This window comes from Haemaphysalis longicornis, unplaced genomic scaffold (assembly GCF_048455015.1).
Source record: "Haemaphysalis longicornis isolate Haplotype H1 unplaced genomic scaffold, Haemaphysalis longicornis Haplotype H1 scaffold_2, whole genome shotgun sequence".
In the NCBI taxonomy this organism is placed as follows: Eukaryota; Metazoa; Arthropoda; class Arachnida; order Ixodida; family Ixodidae; genus Haemaphysalis; species Haemaphysalis longicornis.
This window is the reverse complement of record NW_027526295.1, coordinates 238,983,774-239,001,497: the sequence shown is the minus strand read 5'-3', so window position 1 is coordinate 239,001,497 and position 17,724 is coordinate 238,983,774. Positions and strand designations below refer to the sequence as shown.

At 45.8% G+C, this 17,724-nt stretch overlaps 1 protein-coding gene across 1 annotated transcript; it reads left to right on the top strand.

Moving 5' to 3' along the window:
* The first annotated feature begins 416 nt into the window (after positions 1 to 416).
* On the top strand, positions 417 to 17,093 carry LOC144170223 (ubiquitin-associated domain-containing protein 2-like). Its single transcript, XM_077699872.1, has 10 exons — positions 417 to 574; positions 721 to 851; positions 999 to 1,118; positions 1,200 to 1,303; positions 2,472 to 2,592; positions 5,185 to 5,232; positions 8,235 to 8,489; positions 9,976 to 10,072; positions 11,073 to 11,116; positions 16,882 to 17,093. Exons 1-10 carry the CDS (start codon positions 535 to 537, stop codon positions 16,990 to 16,992), a joined length of 1,071 nt encoding a protein of 356 aa, XP_077555998.1. The 5' UTR covers positions 417 to 534; the 3' UTR covers positions 16,993 to 17,093.
* Positions 17,094 to 17,724: the final 631 nt, after the last annotated feature.

Sequence of the window (17,724 nt, the reverse complement as noted above, 5' to 3'; positions counted from 1 at the left end):
CCAGTTGATCGGAGCTGCCGTTTATTCAACATAGTTATCAGATTTTCATAATCGTTCGGTTGAGAATATGTAGCACATGATGGAAAGTCTCCCATCCTGTAGCAGATATTTGATAAAGTTAGTCATTTTGTTTACGTTTCAGCACGGTCTAGCACGATATTTTGCCCCAAAATATCAACGAGTCAACAGTTGCTTGATGGAGAAGTTTGAAAGTTGTGTTTGGAGCAAAGTGTTTAGGCACATGAGTGCCATAATCACATACATAAGCACATAAAATGATTGAAACGGTGTTTATTGGTTTCTTTGACACTACTGCGGTCCAAGGCACGTCACAGTGCTGCTTTGCTCTGGTTTTATCCATGGTTTTATCCATGACTCCATCATTTCTTTCTCTATGACTCCATTCTCTGCCCGAATAAGCTGACTTGTGTTTTCGTATCACTTTCCGCCACAAGCCGCTAGGTGGTCGTACGGCTCGCAATAATGATGTTCGAGCCGACTTGCGCAATTTATTTCAGTAATTAAATTAAAGGAATGGCCGCGATGCTTTCGCAGTACAGCACATCGGGGTTCTGTAAGTTTTATACGTGCATTACTTTCATTTGAACGTCACGCTATTCGCCGTATTTGTTACTTTCTACATCGGTGCAGCACTTGAATCGCCCATTCGAGAACTTGCTCGTACCTTCATACCATACTCCTTTCATCTATCAATTTCAGACAAGGCTCCCGTATCAAAAGGGCTTCTGGGCTCAATATTTCTTACGTCATGTGCACTGAACACACCAATGCTTGCCCAAGTTAGACACTACATCTTGTACGACATATCGGACATCGTTGATAATGGTGAGGTAAGTATCCGCTGTTTCCGCGTACTGAGCTCGTATTCCAGTTTCGCTACGCGATCTGGACATTCACTCCGACGGCACATGCAGTCGTGTGACGTCTGGGTAACCGTATTGGCCGTGACTACTCTTATCTGCCTTGTTGCCTTGTAGTTCTGGAGGCTAGTCACGTCGAAAGTGTGCTTTCTCGATACCAAGGACTTGGTGTGTGGATCGCTCCTCATATACTATTTCCGGATATTTGAACGACGCTATGGCTCGAAAAAATTTTCGGTGAGTACAGCGGAGATTGCCGACGGGCTCTTTCCTGACGTCGTGTGTTTTGCTTGACGCGATGTCGCGCTCTACTCGCAGTCTTTCCTGTTGGCAGCAACGGCGGTGGCCACCCTGTTAGAACTTGCATCTATATACACGCTGCGGCATTTCCAGGTCCCGCTGTCGACGTTTCCGAGTGGACCGTAAGTGAATTGATCACACTGGCATACTGTTGTTGTCATACAACATGACAACACAGCTTTCCTTCGTAGCCATACGGCTACATTGACGTGGATGTCAAATTTACCTTTGCAGAAACTTTCTCCACACTGGGGATTTCCCCTAAATTTGGTCGACTGGCATGACAAAAATATTAAAAAAAAGCGTTCAAGAACTTGGTTGAGTCATTGCCACTTTCGAGGAAAAATAAAACCGAAATATTTATTCAGCAAATGTGGAGTGTAGGGTGAAAAGTTGCTTTTCTCAGTGCCAAAAGTGTCACAAAAGCTTGTACAAGTGGCAAAACTTTTTATTACTTTTCTGCAAACATTGGCCAAATAATACGTGAGAGCACTACCACAATGCAACTGGTGAAATAGGAAACACTGCACGTGCAAAGATCCTGACTCGGGCTAGATATCGGCTGCTGGGCTGTTCGCAGTGGTGAGAACAGCCCTTGTCGCTGTTATCCTGCCAGATGTGGATAAGCAAGGTAGGAGCAAACGCTAATGCTCGTGCATGCAAGCTATGGCTTTGTCACTGTACGACAGGATATGCATGTAACAGCTGCTGTGGCTGAGTTGTGTTTCCGGAGACAGCAAAGTGTGCTTCACTGGACGTCCATTCGTTCAGTTAAGGTGCCAGCCTAGTCTAATTATCGGTTGACAATTGTATGATGTTATAAGAAATATCGGAGGCTGCGAGCTCGGGCAAAATTTTTTAGCATATTCACAATAACCAGAAAGCACAGCCTCAAGCCACTTTTAAGACAAACAAAGCCTTTTGAAACAAAAGGCCATGACAGTTGCTGATAAGTCCGAGCACCATTTTCAAAGTTGCTATTGTCCCTGAGTTTTCATAGCAGGTTGCAATAATTGTTGAATGTTAGTTGAGAACTGTCCAAAGGAAACCAATGTGTCAGCATCAGGAGACCATTGATTAACTTTGTTGCGAGCAGATTAATCAGTCGTGGTGTCTCCTAAAGCTCAAGCTTCCTAGATTAGTTTATGTGCAGCAGGTGGAAGGGCATCATGTTCCTCAGGGGTAGAATGGCAGGTCTGGCAGCCTTTAGTAGTGTAACTATGGGATGGTATAACTTCCAAGGGCAGATAATATCAGTTAAGGATAATCCCATGTCTTGTTCTCTTGCAGCTATGCGCTAGTGTTTTCCCTCTTTGTGAACTACCTGCTGGACATTCCCCGAGTAGCCCAGTCATACGTGCTGGGCATTCCAGTCACAGGAAAAACACTCACCTACCTGCTGGGACTACAGGTGGGCTTTTTCACCACTGTGTGATATGTTATGTGAAGTCCATGAGCACTGTGGGCAGTGTGGGCACGCAGTACTGTGGGCACAGTGTGAGCCTTATTTGGGGCTAAACCAAGCCCCTGCTCTTGGAGATTGTGGGGCCGGCTGCAGTACATTGAAACAGAGAGAGAACAGTTGTCCGCACATTACCAAAGTGGTGTTTGAACGGTTCCAAAGTTCGAACGGTGTTTCTGGCAGCACTTTATGCAAATGCTCTGTTTCTGGGTGACATCTCTTGCAGTTGAAATGCATGAAGACGGCCAATCTGCTTGTAAATTTTTTTTCTTTTTGCCCAACGCCTCTGCTGTTTGGAGAGCCCTGAATATTGGCCATTTGCCTATAAAGAAAATAAAGAGAATACTCGCTATATTATAAAAAAGATACTCGCCTTAGCGAAATGCTATAAAGAAAATACTCACCTTTGCAAACCCACTTTGTTTTTTAGATGCAAAAATGAGCTGCAAAGAAATGCACGTAGGATGTGGCAGCTGAAAATTCAGATTTTGTATGCCAATTTTCTCTGCAGTCTCATTGATGCTATTTATCTCCTGTAATGACACCTCCCCGGTAATATCTACAATTATCACATGTTAATAATAAGGACTAGGTAAAATTTGGTTCTATAAATTTTTTGTTTAAAGGATTGGTTTCAAAACGTCTTGAACATGGCCAATTAACCTGCGCAGTCATGGGGTTTGGGCACACACTAAATTTAGCTCTTTTACAAAGAGCACGGAGCTTGCAGTTCACGATTATGGAGTTTGCAACCATTTTCTTTCGCACTTCAAATTCCCAGAACTCTATGTACCGATCTCCACTATTGAACACATTTTTGCATAAACTGGAAGCGTTTATCTTGAATTGTCTGCATACAGTCAGCTGGGGCTGTCAGCGCTGTTTATGGTTATTAACATTGCCTACAGCTCGGTTATGCACTTTCGTGTTTGCCTAGGTTCACACATTGTTGTAAGTGTCTTATTGTGAACCTTATCGCAAATGTAGGCATGCACCTTGTGCAAAGAAATTGTGTGGGTTGCTTAATTAAGTGTGTAGCTCTTTTGCCGATTGCAACCACCCACGTCCAAGCTTCAATGCATGCACTGAAATGTTTGAAGATAGCCAATTTTCTACCGCGTTCTAATTGTATGTCTCAGTGATCGAAAAAGGATTAACTTGCGCTGACAGGTTTTTATAAGCACGAACTGCTGCTGATAGCAAACCTCCTTCTCCCTTTGCGTGCTAGCAACACATTTTAGAAACGTGAAAGACCAAATCGAAGGAAAATTCGACCTTTTGAAAATTTTGATGCGCTGTTGCGAGCACCTGACCCCAGTAATTTTAGGAGGAGCACTTTGCTCTGCGCTAACATGTGGCACTACTGCGTTGTTTGAAAAGACTCATCAGTTCATCGCTCTGAGCCAATGCAGCAGCATTTTCTAGGGTTATGCACAATGTTGGGATGAAGGAAAACGATACGCGCTGTTTTTATGTACAACAACCCTGTTAATACATGCGGGAGAAGGCTTCTTGAACTGCGCTGTTCAGGACCGGGCACGTTATCTTGTCAGTGGAGGGAGCATCAGGATAACATTAATATTTCGGGGCCTTAAATAGCGGCCCATAGGACTGCCAGGAAGGTGCAGGAGCAAGAGAAAACGTTAAGTCAAAAGCTGGAAATATATTCTGCCAGAGCGGGAATTAGTCTGAATGTCTAACCTCTAAGCCAGCGGTTCTCAACCACGAGTGTGTCGTGGACCCCTTCCGGGCTTGCAAAAGGGAATGGGGACCCCACCGTGGACAATGTTGATCCGTGTCATAATTTCCAAGAATCTGCGCTTGCAGCTAATAGTCCCCCAAACACATACAAGCTGCCTCTTTTGCGTCTGGCTTTTCCGCAGAGCTGGCGTGTTCGAAAAGCCAGTGTTAAATCATGGGCTACACTACACTAGCTACACCAAAAATTAAACGCAATGTAGCGAACTCATCCTTTTGTGTTTCCAGCAAGGTTTAACAAACAGGAAAAATGAAAGGGGGGGGGGGGGGGGGGGGCTGTTAGAAAGTTTTGGGGAGGGTTTCGCAGACCCATGAAATGCCTTCGCGGATTCTAAGGGGTCCGCAGACCCCCATTTCAGAACCACTTCTCCAAGCTGTAGAGGCATAACAGCAGCTGATGGTGCTATTTTGCCGTCTTGACGAAGTTGCCTCAAGTTATTGAATACAACAGAAATGCAGAGAGGTGGTACGGCTTGTTTCCGAAAACTTGAACCTTCTGAGTTAACACCTACACCTGAAACATGAAATATGCCAATTTCTACGCAAGTTGAATTGCTATGATTACACGCAGAAAGCATGCCTAATAATTTTAGAAAGGCTTTCATTACTTATACCCTAAGCTAGCTCAGCCTTCCGGATGTCTGGTTGGTTCTAACTGAGTGCCTAAGTTTCCAAGCATGAAATAAATACCTTGAATTTGCTTCGCTTTGTGGCATACGTAGTGCTTAGTCTCATCAGGGTCACGGTTCATGACACATGCTTCAATGTTTTGTACTCCACCAGGTACTTAGCACCTCCAAGGAGACTGCCATTTGTGGACTGTGTTCTTTGGTAAGTGCCAGTACACTTTTGTGCTCTTTTTTAGAATCCTAGTTCTAACGTCTCCAGATGCCAATGGGTGCAAACAGCTGTTCTGCGCGTCAAATAACGGTTACTGAGGATGCAAAATGCTCCCTGCCAAGTGATATTAGGGCAGCCCATTCTATTCATGCTACCTTGAAGTTTTATCCTGCGCGTGAAACCTGAACTGCCAACCTGTGCACAGAATAAAGCGTGAACAACACCAATGAGATCGCTTCGTATGTAAGCAACCTTCTAATGTTGCAACCACCCCTTGCCTGTTTGAGCTTGCTTGACACGACACATTTGCTTATGCCCCTGTCGCACAGGCACTTTCAATCACAAATGAGTCGATCCGGATCAAACTCAATCCAGATAGGGTGCTGCTACAAGGCTAGTAGTTTCAATCGCGATCGCGCCCAATCCCACTCGAACGCAATCCTGGTCCCAAGCACGCTTGAGGTTCCCAAGTGCAACCGGACAAAAGCGGTGATACTATTCTCATCTCTGCTGAGTGAAGCCATACGTGACAGTTTCAAGTAACGCCCCAAATTGTATCAAATGACTAGACTCAAATAGCATGCGAAAACGTTTACATTGTTGTGTATACCTACGTCAGTGGAAAGCTACCCGACACCGGCAGCAAAATACATTTTTGGCATCATCTGGTGTGCGTGAGTGCAAGTGGTGCAACTTTCCATTCGGAATTGAAACGTGCCGTGTAGCAGTGGTGATGCGACTTGTGCACTCGAAAATTCAATTGCCATTCGCTTCAATCAGGATTGAAAGTGCTCGTGTGACGGGGGTATTAGGGGCCAAGCCATTGTGATGCCACACATGAGGTTTGGACAACAATTCCAGGTCATGGAGGGGAGGCACTGTCACTTCGAGGGTGCTCTGCTTTTGGTAAATACTATGCAAGCATTATTGAGGCTGGCTCAATGAATAGTTGGGCAGTTTTTCCTTGTCAGGGTGAGTGTTAGGCCTGTTAAGTTTGTAATCATGGGGTAGGCTATCGTAAATATGGAAGCAGGAGACTGTTGCCTGCTATGCTTGTAGAAAATAAAAGCATCTGTTGAAACAGTTGTGCTTTACCCGTAGTAAGTTGCGGGTCAAGCTGTGTACACCTGATAGTGGTGGCTTTTTCTCTCATTGAAAAAAAAAAAAAGAAATTTGGAAAGAATTAGCTGTCAAAGCTTATTAATTTGGACTGCAAGGGGAATCTATCTCAGTTCGATTTAATGAACGGTCAAACTATTGAAAGGGAAGAATAGCAACAGTACACTGCACAATTGAGAGGTAGAAAGTGTCAAAATTTAATGTTTGCAAATGCCCATGATTGCAATCTGCTTTTCGTCATTGAATGCGACCACCAGCACCATTTGGTGTAACGAGGGAATGTAGCAGAAGACCTCCTCTTCGCCTTCTTCAAAACCGAAGTGGCATGGGGTCTTTATCCGATCATGACATTCAAGCGTAGGGCCACACTGGTGCTTTATTCTTCTCGTCGTCACTGGCAGCAAGAGGTTGTGTGCTTCTGACCAGAAAGGATGTCCTCATCTTTAAGCGCACCACACACCCCTGCACTTGCATCCACGTCGACGTAATCCATAAAAATTACTCTCTTCCAATATGTCCGCTGTGGGAGTTTCAGATTGGCTTTACCCAATTTTCTCTCCATTCCAGAGCTGACACAGTCTTGTGTGCAGGAAGTGGGTGCGTTTCTCTGGTCGTGTGTCCGGTGCCAAGCCACCTGCGCGGTGGTGTGTAGTTCGAATTATCTGTGGCGGAATCTACTGGTGCTCAAATTAAGGGATGTTTTGTGCACAGGCTTCTATGGCTTGGGCAGACCAAATTGTGCAGTTCGAATTATCCAGCAGTTCGAATGATTGAAGTTTGAATCACCAAGCTTTCATTGTATACTGTTCAACAGGCCCAGCATTTCTAGTTCATTCTGGCAGACTGTGGTGTGCCTCACATAGCCTAAATCTAGCGTCGGCACGTATGAGCTTATTTTGAAATTTGTTTCGTAAGCAAGGTAGGAAATTTGAAAGGGGGAGGAGGAAAAAAATATTTGGTGGCTCACACTGACAATTTCAAAGTATACTTAAGCGTTGGAGCATTTGCAGGCATGGTAGAGTTCCTGTAGCAAATACCTTGTGTTTCCCATAGCCGGGCCAATTTTGTGCACAAACTGCCTTGGCATTGGGCCGTAGGTGGTGCATGAAGAAGTTGCAGACAATGCAAAGGCTTCGTTAGCGAAGAATTCTACAACTTCACGGATATTTGATTTGCTAGGTATTGTATGATTGACGACAAGGGCTCAAAAAGCTCTTAAAACGCTTTATTTTTTGTGCGATTACTTCACCCATTTTCAGGTGCGTCGGTCTGGTACAATGAGTTAACCAAAGTAGTGTGTGGTTACTTCTATTTTTACTACCGAGATGGCACCAACGTGCTGTGGCACGGTGCTTTGACGGCACACACAAACAGGACAAGGGACGACAGCGGTGGTGCTTGTGATTGGGTGTCCAGTCCTGTCAACAGCCATGGTGAAGGATGAATGCCTGTTTTGGGTTGCCGTAGTTTGCATGTGCTATCTAGTAGGACCGGTTTATTCATGGGTTGGCCAGCAATTTTAGTACAATTCAGGCACAAATTCAATTACTTTATAAATGCGTTTCCTTTCATGGAGAATACACCGCCTGCAAGCACACACGGATTTAAAAATGCACTTTATTATTGCTATAAACTAAAGCGTACTTCTCATGTGAAGCAGGTATGGTGCATTATAAATTAAAGAATCGTGCCCTACTGAGGCTGTATACGTGTGATCAAAAATAAATATATCCTAAAACATTGAGTCTATGAAGTACTCAGTAACTTTGGCCTGCTTTGAGCACCAAGTGAACGGCATTCAGTTGAGAGAGAAATCCGAGGGGTGGGATAAGCAAGCAAGCGCGAGCGCACGTCCTCCTGCCCGTGGTGTGCAGGTGGCCGGGGCGGTGTGCCGGTGGAACGTGCTGTGGCTGCGCTCGTTGGTGCGGGTGCCCGACTGGGTGTCGCGGCTGTGCGGGGCCACGGTGGGGCGGCTGGTGCAGTCCTCGTCCCCGCGGGAGGAGCCCCTCATGGGGGCCACCCTGGACATCCAGCGGCAGCAGCAGGCCGAGATGCTCGAGCGGCAGCTGCTGCTGCAGCGCTCACGGGCCGCCCGGACGCCCCCGCACCTGGCCGCCGCCATGGGCATGGTGGGTGGGCCTGGATGAGCTCCTGCTCCTCCCTACGGGATGTTTAGGGGTATCTTACCAGTCCCTGTGCGTCTAGGGGGGTAGAAGACGGGAGATGTGTTGTGCCGGACCTTACGGGAACAATATGGGGCTCTTCAATGTTCAGTCTGGAACTCGCTCCGCATGGAAAAAACAAATTCCGGTTGGCTTCTCGGGGAGCCTGTGGTGAGTTTGGGACTGATAATCGAAGAGCCCCAGTGTCGGCAGAGGGTCTTTTGGGCCCCTTTAATGGAGCTTGGGACAATGATTGCCTGTTTGCGGCCCCCCTTTTCCCGCACACATCCCATGTACCCTTTATTCTTTTAGTTCCAGCACCCAGCTAGTCAAGGATTTCGCTGTTGCCTTTCAAGTTTCAAGCAATTATGCGAGGAAGACTTGGCATTGTGTTCTGTACAGGCACTTGCTTCTAATGGTCCTTACAAGAATTTGGCAGCTTGTCTTTCGGGTAGAAAGCTTGCGACTTGTGTGGGTGGTATTTAGCATCCACTTATATCAAAGGCCTTTTCATCACCTTAGCTAAAACTTAGACTCGACTTGCTAAGTCACAGCAAAAATCTACATGGGTACATCACTTCAGGGCAAAGGTGTGGTTTCCCAAGTCATGTCAACAGATTAATGTGGTAGGGGATATGGAAACGGTTCAAATGGTTATTTATTTGATTTTGCACTTTTGCAAGGCGGATGGGAAGGCTGTTTTGGGCCTCAAGCGCATTAGAGCATGAAAAAAAAAAAAATGCAGTGTCTTTCTAGTGCTTTCGTGCTTCGCTTTTTTTTGGAGGGCTTTCCTCTTGTGCATATTAAAACAAACTTAATTTTTTTGCCACTTGCAAAAGAAAAAAAGAAGAAATGCATGCCACATTCCCACTTTTTTATTGTTATTTTTTCTGCTAGTACGGCAATTGAGAACAAAGATCTGTTAAAACAAAGCTGTGGAGGACCAAGTACAAAACTGTCATAATGTCTTCAAAAATAAACACGTAACAATTTTTAATGAATACTGCTCCTACAATAAAAAAAATACATATATAATAAACAACAATTTTTTCTGCTAGTACGAAAATTGAGAACAAAGATCTGTAAGAACAAACCTGTGGAGGACCAAGTACAAAACTGTCATAATGTCTTAAAAAATAAACACATAACAATTTTTTAAAGAACACTGCTCCTACAATAAAAAAATACATATATAATAAACGACACTCCTAATGTAAAAGTTGTATAATGTTTGCAGCTAAGTATTATGAGGTAACAGGTGGGCTCAGTCAATTTAAGGCCTTGCATGTCTCCTACCTTGGCTGTTTTTTCGCATAATTTAACATTTTTTTTCAGCTTGTTTCTGCTTTTTGCAGTAACTCCTTTTTTGCTGCATGACCAGAGCTGTGTCGTGCACAGGGCACACAGCAAGAGCTGCCCAAACTTTTCTCTCTCTGTCTTGACGACCTCGCAGAACCGACAGCAAATGGCTCAAGGCTATGCGGAGCGCCTCGTTCCCACCTTGGATGACCAGGATGCCTGGGATAATATGGTGAATTCGGGAGTATACGGTAAGGGCTGTTTCTTTTTAAAGGCCAACTGCACTCAAAATTTCGACCTCTTGAAAACACTATTTCCATATAGTCTGCTAAAAAAGGAAGCAAGGTGCAAAATACAACAGCTGAAACATGCGCATGGATGCTGCAAGCGGTTAGCAAAATTCGGTAATTTTGAAACCGAAATCGGCCATTGAAGTGACGTTGCAGCCGTCCAGCTAGTGGCCGGACGGTCAGCAGCTCGGGAGCAAGCCTGCGCGCAAGCTCTACGCGCGCACGGGGCAGCAAATAGGCGAAGCATTCACAGTAGAGCTCAGCCAGTTGTCCAGCTGCGTGGCTGGCCAGAGGAAGAAGCCCCCGTCAGCTGGAACGTCGCAGGCGTGTCATGGATGTTTACGCGATCTGCCGGCATGTGCAGTGTGGTCTGCGGCGGAGCTTTTTTGAATGCTTCTGACTGATTAACAAGGAGTTTCATGGGGCTACCACTCGTGTCCCAACTAATTTGGTTGTACTTACTACACATTAAAAATAAATTTGATCGAGGTGAAATTTGAGTGCAGTTGGCCGTGAAATTTGCAATTTCTTTAATAAATTGCAGTTTACGCCAAATTTGAAGCACAAAGCACACTGGTCAGGGCGTGAACACTGATGAAGTGACTGTTGTGTCCCATGCAGGCGTGATAATTGAATGATGCGTTTGAGAGTTTTATTTTTTTTTTAATTTGGTGCACTTTATTTCATGTGCATGAAAATCTTGTGTGTAAGACAGCTCTTGTGAGGGCTGCTGAATTGGATGTTTCTTTGAACATAAGATTTGTGTAACTGAATAATAAAGATAAAAATCTGCCATCTGTAATATGTGAACAGGTTGTCATTTGGAACACACAAGTTACTTGATGTTAGGTGCTAGCTGATGTTAGAATTTTTAGGGGCATCAAAGTAGTGTTTATTTTTAAGCAGAAAGTTTTGATGATAGCTACAGTTATGTTTTTGTTCTCTCCTGCCTTGATTTCAGAAAGTAGAAATACTACTGCTCAAAATGGCCAATCGGAGGAGCAGGTATGTCCTTTCTATTTTTCCCTCGCTTGTTTCTCTTCTTTAATTTTGTTTTTTTTACTGCAGCAGTTGCTTCGAATACTGTTTTATTCGCGTACTAATGGCCGCACTCGCATAAAAAACACACCTCAAACTTAAGTCGTCCTTTTTTTTGCCCCTGCATAATAAATGCACCCCCAGCTTTGATACCCTGCCGTCCTGCAAGCAGCCGTACTCAAGCTCTCCCACTTCACTTGCTACCGCTGATGATGATCACGCGTGCAACCTAGAACCATCTTTCGGAGTAAAAATGAACACTCCAGCGCGGCGCCGGGGGACAACCAATCAAAACTACGCTCAGTGTCTAGTCCTACTTTTTTTCTGGCAGCCATTCCCACTCAGTGACAGCGTTATCTGTTGCTCGTTTCTATGCTTTTGTGCTTTACAGTCGGCGATGGGCCAAAATGTTAGTTACACGCCCAAATTTCAGTTAAAGACTGGGGAGTGTGCAGTAGAGCATGGGAACCGTGCTGCCGGTAGGCATTTCGGAATGGACCAAGTCTACGTGTGTTACTAATGGAAGAAGCACGACAAGCAGTGCAGTATGAATTGGGAGCCGCATGCCTTCAAAGGTCCGAAGACTGGAAAGTTTCCAGATGTTAAGAGGTCTTGGAATATGTCCAGGACCTATGAAAGGCAGGCTGTGTCGTTTTGCATGAAATGATCAGGACGCACGCACGAGCGTGTGCTATGGAACTCAGCATCACCTTACCTCTAAGTAATGGGCGACAGCACGTTTCGTGCGGCGCAACAAACTGTGCTTGAAGAGGCCACATCGCTTTGTCAGCGACTGCCTCCTTGTTACAAACAAAACATAGTGGACTTTCACAAGTTTGTGATATGCCTGCGACAGGACCACGAATTCGTCATGTTACAGATCAGGAATACGGACCAGACGCCCATTAACTTCGACATAAAGCAGTGCTTTGCAGTATAATGCTGGCCATCACGGCAGACGGCAGGAAGTTGCCACTGTACGTGCTACATATTTAAGAAGAAAACTCTGCCGAGGGTGAATTTTCCAGCCGGCGTACATGTACAAGCACAAGATAAAGGTTGGATGTTGGCTGACCTAATTGCGAACTGGGTCCTTACTGTCTGGGGACGGCGACCTGACACCCTGCTTCTTCAGTCTTTCCTCATGTTTGACCGTTTCTCCGGCCACCTGGGAGAGAATGTACGCTGCTAGATAGAGGAGCTGCGCACCTGGATCGTCATCATCCCGGAGGGGGGACTCACTTCGGTACTGCAGCCCTTTGATCTTTCAAAGACGGTGTGCGCAGCTTGCACACAGGCTGGATGGCCCAGGGGGGGCACGCCTTGACGCCAACCAGCAAGATTAAGAGAGGCTGTCCGTAGAACTCGTGTGCTCCCTGTTATTGGACACATGGCACTTGCTGCCAGCTGATTTGATCTCGAGGAGCTTCAAGTAGACCGGAATCTCAAGTGCACGGGATGGCAGCAAGGATGACCACTTGTGAGAGCAGAATTCAGAAGTGGCCAGCTGCCCAGGCAACGGGTCTAGCTACTCGGACGAAAAGTGAAGCATTCAGAAACGAAGACGAGCGTAGTGCAGTAAAAATACCGTCTGTTTGCCAATGGTGTATGTATAGGTTTACTGCAAGAAGTAGGTTATCTAATGCTTTTTCTTCTTCTTTTTTTCCTTTTTTTGTTTCTAGTTCAAGTTTTTTTTGTTAATTCCAAAAAAGATTTCGAAACTCACCCCTTAATAAGTACACCCCCAACTTTGCTTCGGTTTTGCGGAGACAAAAAAGCGTTCATTTACAAGTAAATGCGGTATGCAGTCATCTGCATCTCGTGTAAAACTCAATTGAGCTTTCAATTTCACCCTTTTATAAAGGTTGCTGTGGTACTTTAGTGCACAGAAGTATGCTGTGTTGTCTTAATAATCCTCGTTTATAATTAATTTTATATTTCTTGTATGAAAGCTAGGAAGAAAACAGGTGCAAAGAACAAGGAATTGTTACTGCAAGGGTGCCTTTAGCACATCTTTAGCATCACTTTTCTGGTGGGAGGAAAAAAAAACATACAGTCTCAGAGTTGTCTCAATTGTAGCTTTCCAGTAGTGTGTCAGTGAGGGGCACAAGAGCCTCATGCATGCAAAGAGAAAGCGTAGGAAATCCTCCAGCTTTAACTGCTTTATCCACTTCTGCTGTGCTTCAATAATTTGCAGTCTATTACCAAAGAGGGAAGTGATGATTTGGATATCTACTTAAAGTATATAATCTGAAAAAATTGTGAAGCCACTGGCTAAGTAAGCAGTGGCCACCCATTTTACTAGTTTTAGCACTAATACTGACCTGGTGTGCAGCCCCTATGGGCAACTAAGGGGGAAATCAAATCTTTTGTTGCAGCGAGAATTTTATCGAAAAAGATTTGGTTGTAGCAAGCTTTTACTGTATGTGGTTCTCTCTGCAGCCCCTTTTTGTAATACAGTAATCCCTTGTCATGACAAAGTCTTCCGTACAAGGAACTGGATTCTTTATAAGCGATACTTTGTTGAAATTGGGTATTGGGCTCATTGCACACTGCAGTGGGCACCAATAAAGCAAGATTTTAAATAAAGCGATTGCATTACAATGAGAGTGTACTGTTTATGCTCTCTGAAAATATCGATGCGATTTGCAGTGAATTTACAATTTTTTCAAAGACCCGCCGCTGTGGCTGAGTGGCTAAGGCGTTGCGCTGCTGAGCACAAGGTTGCGAGTTCGATTCCAGGTCGCGGCGGCCGCTTTTTTGATGGAGGCGAAAAACAAAAACGCCTGTGTGTACGAGATTTCGGCGCACGTTAAAGATCCCTAGGTGGTCAAAATTAATCCAGAGCCCTCCACTACGGCGCGCCTCATCGCATGCGTTGCGTCGACGCGTTGAACCCTACGATCAATCAATCAATCAGTTTTTTCAAAGCTATTATATTCTTTGAGGATTTTCTATCCTCCGCTTCCCTTTTTTTGCTGGAATGAAAGACATACTGCTGCTCGCTATTCGTGTTGGATTTGCATGAAAAATAATGGTATATTAGTTTGCCTCTACAGCCAAACCTCGCGATAACAAAATCCCACGAGTACAAAATTCTCGCGGCAACGAAATATTTTCAGATCCCCGGTGAATGTCCATAGAAGCCCATGTACAGTTAAACTTCGATGTAACGAACTTCAATGTAACGAAACCCTCGATGTAACGAACCACGGAATTTTCTGTAACTTTAAGTGTATGCACACCATGTATTTTCACCCTCTGTGTTACGAAGTCCCATTTGCCAGGATTTTAATGTAACGAAGATTCATGGAGGGCTAGGCACAAAATTTAAGTTGTAGAGGTAGATTTTGGGAGACGCAAGCGCCGAAATGGGGTCTCAATAAAACGCGAACAGCAACACGGGCCACCCGCCGCGGAGGCAGCGAGCCACGGGTCTGTGACCGAGCCCCTTGCCTACAAACTGCGTGGCGTGCATACACCGCTGGCGCACTGTTTTTGTTTCTGTCGGAGCTTAATCATATACGCGGGCATCACCGTGAATCGCATGGAGCGTTTCCTCCCCGCAAAAATGCAAAACACGCCCCGCAAGCCACAGACGCGCTGACGCAGCCGCGGAGACCACCAGCATGATGTGGGTAGCTCCAGTGACCGCTTCTAACTGCTCGCTGAAACGCAACTCGAGGGGCAAATGAGAGGGGCACGCGAGAAAAAAAGCGGATAACGGGAGCGAAATTTTAATACTCGCCGCTTACGAAAGGGCCCATAAAATATCCTTCATGGTGGTAAGCCTAATTGCCCCTCCTCTGGCGGGGCCGCCGCCGCTGAATGCCGCTACTGAATGCCGCCGCTTTACCCTGCTTCGCCAATGGGGAGGCGTGCACCCTATGGCGGGAGCTTCGAAGCGCTCACGGATGCCAGCTGGCCTCGCCAGAAACGATTAGGCTTACCGCCGCGGAGGTTATTTGATGGGCGCTGTCGTAAGCGACGCGTGTGATGTTTTACAGTGAAAATTTTGCCTGCACTATCTACTTTTTTTCTTGCGTACCCCTCTCGTTTGCCCCTCGAGTTGCGTTTCAGCGAGTGGTGAGAAGCGGTCGCTGGTACTACCCTCACCGCGCGGATGGTCTCCGGAGCTGCGTCAGAGCGCCTGTGGCTTGCGGGGCGCGTTTTTGCAGGGAAAAAATGCTCCATGCAGTTCACGCTGATGCCTGTGTAAGCGATTAAGCTCCAATAGAAACAGACACAGTTCGCCAGCCGTGTATGCGCGCCACTTTTTATTTTGCAGGAAACGCTTCACAGAATGAACACTTCATTATAACCGCGAATTTCAATGTAGCGAAATTTTAGTGTAATGAAGTAAATTATGAATTTTACCGACTTCGTTACATCGAGGTTTAACTGTATTTCATATCTCGCGGCAACAAAATGTTTTCGGAAAATGATTCCGCATTAACGAAATTCTCTGCAAGTCTGGTCGGCGTTTTATCTACCCATTTGAGGCCAGCAGAGTCCAGAAAGTGCTCAAATGCATTTTTTTGGACTCAAAGTGCGTAAACTTCTGCCACAGCACGCTTGCGTAGCCACCGCCATACTTGCTTACAAAAAAGACCGTGCAGCAGGTGGCCGTAGAGGCAGCCTCGCAGCGACACCACCAGGGGACGACACATGGTAACTCATGACACGGCTTTGGCTTGGTCTACACTAGCCGGCTACCGCTGAACAGCACGCATGCGTTCGCTGTGTGTGCAGCGATTGGCACATTTGAGCTCAATAAGATGGCTCCGCCAGCTTAAAAGCGGAAGTTTTTATCGCTACCAGATGAGGCAGCCATCATTGCCCAAGTGGAGGAAGGGCGGATAGCGCCAATAAGTTTCTAACCGCCTGCAGCTCGCTCTACCATTTTGAAAAGCAAGGATGCCATCTTAGTGGCGCAGGTGCGCAAAACAAAACAATGGTGACTGTGGCCTTTATGCATGTCAACAAAGCGGTGCTAACTTAGTTTTTTGAACAGCATTGGAACAACGAGCTGCTACTGTCTGGCAAAGTTTGTCGACAGAAGTGGCACTTCGCTTTCATGTTCGGACATACTTAGGGCCGAGGACCAGGGAAAAAGACGTGCGCAGAAGGTGAACCCGCGGGATATTTTAGATGTGTTTGACACAATTCCGTTATTCTTGGGTGTGAACAACAACTAGCGATGAACCACTTGTAGTGCGAGAGCTGAGCAGCGCTGTGAAGTTGGTGCAAGGTAAGGCTCACAAAGTAATATATCCGACTTTCGGAAATAAGCTTTCGGTTTGTGGGCGATTTCCCTGTCGTTTTTGTTTCATTCTCGCAGCAACGAAATTCCTGTGAAAGTGAATTTTTTGGCTTTCCCCACTAGTTTTGTTATTGCCGGGTTCGAACCTGCTTGCCTAAAAGTGGCTGTATCGGGCTCGTGTTGGCCTGCGCAAACCTATTATTGTGTGAGCCCGTCGAGATAAAATTGAAGTTGCGTCACTCTGGCAGTTCTACAAAAGCAGTCAGTGGGAAAACCTGGGATATGCAAGGAATTTGAAAGTGTCACCTTGGTAGACACACTGTGTCTGTTGAGCTTTTGTTTTGGTTACTCAAAAGAACTTCCCACTGCTTCCTATGGTGTGAGCTAATGAGAAGCAGTCATCAAGGCGTGCCACTGTTGCGTTGCCTTCCTCTCTGAGTGGTCATTGTCCTCCTCTCTTCCCTGGCAGGTTCAGACGCTCGTGGACATGGGCTTTGACCGGCAGAACGTCCTGAGGGCCCTGCGCAACTCCAACAATGATGTGCACCTGGCTACAGCGTTGCTTCTCAGTGAGAGCTGAGGGCAGCGTCTCCCCAGGGCTGTATTATAGAGAAAGTCATGGACTACGCGACGATTCAAACCCCGTGTGCAATAAAATGTGTTGTCGATTGTGTTTGAAAATTTGAGTCATTGGCACTCTTTGACTGTCAACCGAAAAAGCAGTACAAGTGTAAGGGCAGTGAAGTTTGTTTAGTAGAGCTGTGAATAAGCGTATTAGTATTTTGTTCGCTGATGAGTCCCTTTCAGTGATCTGCAGGGATTTTGGTTCCTTGTTCACAGCGTCTGCTTACGGTACTTGGATGGCTGCATTTATGATCTATGGTGTTCACAGGTCATCATCGTGTCAGTGTCGTGTCTGTTTGCCCTCTCTCTGTCCGAGTTTCTTGCGCTGTTTCCTAAGGTGTCATGTGTACCCAACTAGCCAAAAGTCGAGCTTTAGTGTTCACAGAACAGTTGATATGTATTTCGGCTGGGCAGGCTCAGTGGGGTACTTACACGCACCTAGTGTAGCACATGCCCATGGAGGGGAATTGGTGAAGGATCGATAAAGCGGCTGATCGAAATTTAAGTGGATGTTACTGAACCAATAATTTCAGCCTTTTGTAATTTCTTTGGGGTGCGAGCATCATCAAGGAACATACGAGTCTTATTTAGCCGCAACTTGTGGACACCTTACTTCACTGTATTCATGTTCTATATAGTCTATATATCTGTCCATACTTGCCCACAGAGGCGCACATTTGCGATGGAT